Consider the following 7,882-nt stretch of genomic DNA (forward strand, 5'->3'; position numbering starts at 1 on the left):
GGCGGGGGGAGACGCGGGGGTGCGCCTTCTCTTGCAGGGTCTGGCCTTGTGCCTAAAAGGCGGCTCTCTTCCAGTTCACGTCGACCAGTACCACTTCTACTTCGACATCAGCGCCATGGAGAAGGGCGAGCAGATGCTGAAAGCCGAGTTCAGGGTCTTCAAACTGAAGAGGACACATGTGTCTAGAAGGTCTGATGTGAAACACTTCTGCAAAGTAAGCAGGGAAATAATCTTTGTTATTAAGCTGTTACTTGTGCTTTCGTTGTTAATACTGAAAATGATGAGTGCAGCCACTTAGCACATAAACCTGTCTGCTTTATTTTTATTTTACTGTCATCCTCACTTGGTGGTTTTTTTTTTTTTGTCTCCAACATGCAAAGTAGTAGGCACAAGGTTTTGGCTTGGGCAGTATGTGGTCCTTTTGCATACTATGGCAGTGAGTTCTCCCTCAAGATACCTATGTCAGACCTATCTCAAACCATACCGTACTTTTCTGGGATTTGAGATGTTTTGAAATTCGTATCAAAATTTATCTGATTGAATCGCTGTAAAAAATAATAATAGCAATCAGACATTCATAGGAAAATAGGGCAGGTGAGGACTCTGATGTTGAGTGTATCTGTTCCTTTGTCGAAAGACAGGATTGGACTTTTTTGCAAACCTGAAGACAGATGTGGAGGAGCAGAAGACTTTCATGGTATCAAATATTTAAAATAGAAGAGAGAGAGTCAGGATATTTTTCTGTAGTATCAAACAGTCCAGTATCTTGCTTTGGAACACATCTATAAGTAGATGTAGGTAGTGATAGTTGTTTTTCTGTTGAACTGTCCAAAACGTACTTTTTGCTTGGTCTGGAATCATAGCCGAGTTTTAAATCTATGGTGCAGAAATGTGCTTAATCTTCATCCTCCTTTTTTTTGCTGGAAGAACAATTGGTTCTATTTCTTACTGTTTGTGGTACTGGTCTTCTACAGGTGGAAGTGTATGAGCTGTTGCAGAGTGGAAGTAAGCCACAAAAAAATCTCATTGCATCAAGATTATTGTCCCTGTACACCGAAGGCTGGGAAGTATTCAATGTCACGCAGACGGTAAGCAGAGAACTCTGACTTAATTTTAATTCTAAATCTCGTAAAAATGACAGTCAGCTCTTAATTCCAGCATTGCCTTTATGCTGCATTTTGTGGTCACTTCAAATGTAAGGGTAGCAGCAGAGGGAGAAGCTTTTTCTACGCTTAAAAGTACACCTGGTGCTACCTGAATTGAAGAGAGGTGTTTATATGCTGCGAGCAGCACAGGCATCATGAGAATTGGTGAGTCGATAGGAGGGACATCAGGCAAAGTACGTCCCTGCGATTAAAACATGTTAAGTCTTAGGCTGCCAAAGAAGGCAGCATTGATTGTGTGCTAAGCGTGTTTTCACTTCTCTTTTTTGTTCTGGTGACATTACTAAAGAGCAGGTGTGCAGTGTGCTTTAATGTTGTGTTTCTGGAATTTATTAGGGTTGGTTTGTTTTTCATTTAACTTACTCTGTAGACCTATTTGTTAATTTCAAGATTTGTTTTGTAGATATCCTTAAACTCTAAGATTGTTGAAGAATGCCTTTCATAGTGGAGGGTAAAAAACCACGCACCACTCACGCCCTCCACCGCTCAAAAAAACCACCTTAAAAGTATGCAGTCTTTTGGGTTTCAATCTGTGCTCTTGGACAGTGTTTTTTGTTGCCTAAGCTTTATGATCAGACTGGACAGCATGCTTGGATGGTTGGTTGAGTTGCATCTTAAGTAATGATGGCCACGCTTGAAAATAACCTGGTCTTATCTATTAGTCTGTAATTATAACATTAGACAAAGTAAATTGGCTTGATTGCATGTTAACTTCTTCAAATGCCATGTTTGTTAAATTTAAGTGAGTTCTAATGGTATGGAAAGTCCGGAGAGTTCGTATTGTTCTGTTACTAAGATTGCTGCGCAATATAAATTCCTGGCTAAAGCCAGAGAGTATTTATTTTAATGTTAATTTTAACTCCTAGACTAATGCATTACTAGTGAATTCTCTGAAATTAATTATCTTCCTGTAAATGCAGCTTTGGGGAATGCATATGGTATTTTGTATTTTTAAATGTTGAATTACTGGTTTAAATATTAAACTCAATTGAGTCCCAGCTATAGTTACCTCACTTTTGCCATAATATATGTTCTTAATGCTCTCATAGCTTGTTGCCTGTTCCCTTTTCCTAATATAAACATTGCTTAATCGTAATGCTGCAATAATAATATTGAAACAGTATTTTTTTCATTTCCCTTTTATTACCAGGTTTCCAAGTGGGTTGGAAACAGCAGCTCCAACCATGGCTTTTTGATAACTTCAACACATGTATCCAACAACAGAATTGAGCACAACCTGGTTAAGTTTGCCAAGAGCCAGGGCACTTTGCAGGAGAGTAGAAATGCTCTCCTTGTCCTCTTCACCAACAGTAACAAACGGAGGTCTTACAACTTTGTACCCTCTTCCACAAGTAAGTTCACACGACAGCAGCAGCTGTTTTAGAATATGGACCTCCTGTTCATCTTCTGTTACCCTCTGCTGTCTCAAGTATACCTAATCTCAGTATTTACCAGCAGTGTTGAACAGGTTTGAAGCTTTGTGACTGATCAGAGTTTGATTTGGTAGTTCCTACTAGTAGATCACCCAGCATCTTAAATTGCCTCTCCTTCAGAAAACCTGTATTTGCAGGAAATATTCATAAAGCCCAGAGGGGAGTCTGGTTTATTTTGTTTATGAAGGGATGGGAGTTCTATTTTTTACATTACTATTTATATTATTTCTACGGTGGTGAAGTTTGCATGAAAATTGTAGATTAGGTTTAGGCTAAAAAAACATAGTGACCTGGAAAACTTTGTGAAAATGCTGGTAAAGCAACTGTAAGTAGAGTTATTAAGTGCAGTGTTCAGAAGTGGAAGAGGTTGTTAAATAAGCAATTTAAACCTCTCTGTCCTTGGCTTGGTTTTTAAGGACCTGTTTAACTTCAGTAACTAATTAGCATTGCGACTAAAGGCTGCTTTCATCAAAGACAACGCCCTCATCCCTTAAATTACAGAACAGTGTCATACCTCTCCCCTGGTCTTCCAGTAAAACCAACTAAGCCTGCATTTTAGAGCCTGATAACTGCAAAGAGCTGAAGCTGGGAGGAGGGGCAAAAATTACTGTTTGGGTTTGCAGGGCTTTCTGGTAAACGATTGCATTTACACATTAGAAAGAAACTAGGTAGGACTTGCATCAATATTAAGAACTGGGTGGTGAAATTTATTAAAAACAAAACCGGATGGTTTATTTTCGCTTTCCAAAGAAAATTTTTGCAGTGAAATCCTAGATCCCAATTTAATGAGCATCAAGCTCTGTATGGGATATTGTGCCAGGATTGAGAAATGGATAACCATTTCTCCAATGGAAAAAAACTCCCTAGACCTTCCTGTTGTTTGTGATCAGTGAATCACACAGATTGTTCTGCCAGCCTGCGTATCAGTGCTTGTCATCCTCTATACGTGGATCTTGAGGTGTCCACGGACATTTATTGAGGCTTCTCAGAAGATGCTTTGAGAAGGCAAACCTATTGTCAGCAAGCTTCATTCTCTAGCAGAGTATCATACACCTGGTGCTAATTTTTTCAAATCCAAAAATTGAAAAATATTTTAAGAAAATATTACTCTACAGGAACACACTCCGTTTCCAGGTGTATGGGTAGAGTGTCTGGGAGGAGAATACTGGAGAGCAAAAGGCTGTGGTCTCCATCCTCTGTTAGTACTGCTCAGTGTGATGTGTGTTGTAGGAGTGGCCATATAAAGTTAATTAATACCATTCTGAGCAGATTCAGCCTTGGAAAGGGCCTGTGGAATTCACAGAACGTGTTCAGTAGATCATTGAGCTTTTCCTTTATATTTCTGTTGAGTTGGGGCCTTTCTGGCCACAAAGTGAAACACAAGATTGGGCAGTTTTTGAAATATGGCTAAAACAGCAATTGAATACAAATCCCTTCTGGTACTTTCACAGTTAAATGTCATTTTAAAATGTTCTCTGAAGACTTAGAGGGGAATTATGGAACAGATTTCCATACAGAATAGTGTGCTTAGGAAATGAGTTTATTTTGAGAAAGATTAACATGCAACTTCCTTTCAGAACCAGAGACAAACCCTGCCAAAAATGACGCTTCACGTGTGCCTCATGAAACTGAGGTCATCAAAAGCAGCAACGTAAACATGAGCAGGAGACCTCGAGCTGCTGCAATCCCTTCTGCCAAAAGCCACACAGCAGCATGTCATCGAAGGGAACTCTACGTTGACTTCCGTGCTATTGGCTGGTCAGGATGGATTATTTACCCCAGTGGGTACAATGCATTTTATTGCAGAGGATCCTGTCTTTTCCCCTTGGGGGAAAATCTAAATGCAACGAACCATGCTACAGTTCAGTCCATAGTCCATACGCTTAAACTGTCTCAAGATGTCAGCACACCTTGCTGTGTGCCAGATGAATTGAAGTCCCTCAATCTTCTCTATTTTGATGACAAAGAGAATGTGGTCCTTAAAAATTATAAAGACATGGTGGCAACAAGGTGTGGATGTCATTAAGAGGACCCTTTTTTGTCTGCATTTGGCGTGCACTTGGATTCAGTTCCCTGTTTGCCACTGCAGATACCAAGGGAAATGACATTTCAGACTGCAAGGCAGTGGAACTGGAAACTCTCTTGTGCTTCAGATCCTTCTCCTCTCACCATGATTGTGTTGAAAAGGTGTTTAAGGCTGGCTTTGAAGAGCCGTGGGCTTCTGGGCGGTACGGTGACCTGCCTAGAGTGCTCTTTGAGTGCCTGTACACCAGAGGAAACCATTAAAACTAGGAATTTGCTATGTGAAGGAGTTGGAACATGAAGTTAAGCATTCAAATTAAGGTCTTGTTCTGTATATTAAGGCTCGCAGTTTCCTATGATTTAACAGGCATGGTATCCTCCCTCGATCCAGGATGGGGTGCAGGTCTCTTAGTAAGACAACCTTACACAGTTTTGACTGCATGATCCAGTGGGGATGTACGCTCCTGCTTAGAGCTTTCAGGATAGGTGTTTGCCCAGACCTAATATCAGAGGTCTCTACCATCTGCAGTTCATGCATTACCCAGAAATGTACTTCTTCCCCCTGATCTTTATGCAGCTCTACAAAATGCAGAGACCCACTGAGTCTTGCTAGCCAACTGAGGGAACATGCATAGGTCAGTATTTGTCTGGGAATCAGCAGACTTGGCTTCTGACTCAGGACCGCAATTCTGTCACGAAGGGTCAGCCAGTCCCCCTCTTTGTAAACTTACTCTCTTCCATCACGGAGTGCTGCGGCCGTTAGGCAGTGTGGCAGCAGCGATAGCCTTTGTGTATTTATACAGTGGCTGTACAATGGGTTCCTAAGCTTGGGTCAGAATCCCCATAGAAGAAGACCACTAAGCTTTGGGGGTCCATGAGAACATGCTGGATGCTGGCCTGGTCCTGTATCTGAGGTAAGTTTGATGGAAGGTACTCTGATTCCCCTTCATTCTTCCTTGAAGAATAGGACAGTCTTGGAAAGGGACCCCTGGGCTCTTTCAGTTTTGCTGCAATTGAATGCAGTTAAACCAGCCCATTGATGTCCCTTGGTCAACTCATTGAGTTAAAACCTAAGCCTGCTTTGGTTTCTTGTCTCCGTTAATCCTTGAAGGAGCCAGACTTTTCACAGGTCGTGGCATCTCCCGTAGGTAGAAACTTCATGGAGAATTTTTCTACTCCAATGAGACTTAAAAAAAAAAAGAACAAATTTATTTATGTAAATGTTTTTCTTTCTGTAAATATTGATGTCTGTAATAAATGTATTTTATTTAAAACACAAACACTTGGAATATATTAACTTAATCTGTAATATAAAATGTTAATTTTCAAATACATGTAATATAACGTTGGTCTGGGGTTTTGTGTTGTATTTGAACTTCCTTCCTAGAGTCATGAATCAAATACTTTTCCAGAAGAGAGGATGTTCCCGATGGCTTCAGTGGGCACTGTATCGAGTTCCCTGACTACATGTCAAGGAGTATAATGGATAAGCCGAAGAGAGGTGTTTCCCTTCAGGGGTGATCCTGTAATTCCTGAAGTGAAACTCACATTGAGGGGTCTTGTAATTCTCCCTTGAGTTGGGCACAGGGATTTAAGCCCTTTGCATGGGTCACATGGTGCTTGTAACACTATCTTGTGATGCCTTTGTTAAAATGCCATCAAGTTGGAAAGCCAGGGCAAAAGATGTGCTGTTAGCTCACAGATGAGATATGGATGAGAAGGCTGTGCCCCGTATGTGTAGGTCAGGTATGTGCTTATCAGAACTACAGCCTGGAATGGGTGGAGTAGAGGAGACAGAGCAAGAGAAGGATTTAGAAAGAAAATCTGGCATGTGTGGGTCAGTGTGGAGAGAAGGAGTTTCTCCTGCCTAGTTGTTTCCCTGGAACGCTGCAGAGGCTGTTGCAAGTACCGGTGGAGCTGTGACACTCTGATGCCAGAACAGCTCCAAGAGCAGTTCTTGCTGCTGGGAGCAGTGGTTAAGGCAAAGGGCTTGGTGCTCAGTCCAGGCTGGAACAGGCAGCAGAGCGTTCAGGAAGTTCATTTCTGTTAAGGACAAAAGGCTCAATTCCTGCAGGGCAGTGAAACAGGCAGGGATAAGGCTCCTGTATTTCCATCCAGCAGACCACAGGAAGTTGTGGTGTGTGAGCTGAACAGCGCAGAGAGCCCAGCTTGACTGACTGAAGGTTTCAAACCCGCTGTATCTGTCCAGCGTGGCAGAACAGGTGTCCATCCTTTCTGCAGAACAGCCCACCATCACCGTTCTGGGCACAGCGCCTCATGTTCAGAATTCCCAGACAAATGGCCAAAATCTTCCGCTGCCTTCATAAAACTTCGGGGAGCAGGGGGGAGCGGAAAGGAGTGTTTTGATCTTGGTATATGGTCACCCTGGTGAAGTGGAATGTAAATCAGGTAGCAGGGAGGTGCTAACTGCTGCATCAGCTACGCCCAGCCATTGGGTTCAGTGCCATTGGCAAAGGGGCCTTGGAAAGTATAAAGGGCTGTAATCTCGCTTTACTGGTTTACTTCCCAGGCTGGTGGTTTGCACTTTTCCCTTTTCACTGCAGAATTATCTGTGGCGGTTTAAGTCTATAGGAACCACACCTTGGGTGTGAGAGTCCAAACACTCTGAGTCGTTACTGAATGGTGAATTCAGCCAGTGTTGTCTGTGTTTCTTTTAGTAGTGACGCTAAGAACTGAAGCCAGAAGTTTGCCCTGCCAAATAACACTGGGAGAAGGACTGCATTTGGAAACGACTGGCCTCAGAGGCAGGTTGTGTGTCCAACACACTGCAGTCTTCTGTCTGTGACATGGCAAATGCTTCTAGCACCATCAGCTGTGTATCAGCTGCATCCTTCACTGCTCAGCTCGGAGAATTGTCCATTTTCTCTAGGATATCTTAATTGGTTTCTTCTTGTTTTCAAATACTGGAAAAAAAAAAAGGGAATTTTCCACTGAAAAGCAAGTATAATTAATAAATAAATGACGGGCACACTGAATATTAGCTAACACAGTGCTACCCAACAATAGGTGAAATATGCACAGTCAAGTTAGGAGCACTCAGTAGTTTTGCACACATTAAATTACTTTTTTCTGCGCCACTCAACATAGTCTCATTATGCCCCATTAAACCCTGATAATTAAAACAAAATATATTAGAATTGTTTATCCCGGACTTTGTAAGGAAATGAGGTTCATAATAATGCCAAGGGAAAAAATTTACACTACACCAGAACTTGTAATTATAATAACAATTAAGCACAAGTA

The 7,882-nt window shown here is 41.8% G+C and overlaps 1 protein-coding gene across 1 annotated transcript; it reads left to right on the forward strand.

The window, feature by feature from the left end:
- Positions 1-59: 59 nt before the first annotated feature.
- LOC104504901 (bone morphogenetic protein 7-like) lies at positions 60-4,622 on the forward strand (the record flags this gene model as incomplete). The annotated part of the gene is made up of 5 exons (XM_010156891.1): positions 60-214; positions 638-697; positions 975-1,088; positions 2,314-2,515; positions 4,174-4,622. Coding segments are annotated over 5 exons (980 nt in total), but the record flags the coding sequence as incomplete, so codon positions are not given.
- Between the last annotated feature and the right edge of the window lie 3,260 nt (positions 4,623-7,882).

The sequence above is a fragment of the Eurypyga helias genome, unplaced genomic scaffold, assembly GCF_000690775.1.
Source record: "Eurypyga helias isolate BGI_N326 unplaced genomic scaffold, ASM69077v1 scaffold47988, whole genome shotgun sequence".
NCBI lineage: Eukaryota > Metazoa > Chordata > Aves > Eurypygiformes > Eurypygidae > Eurypyga > Eurypyga helias.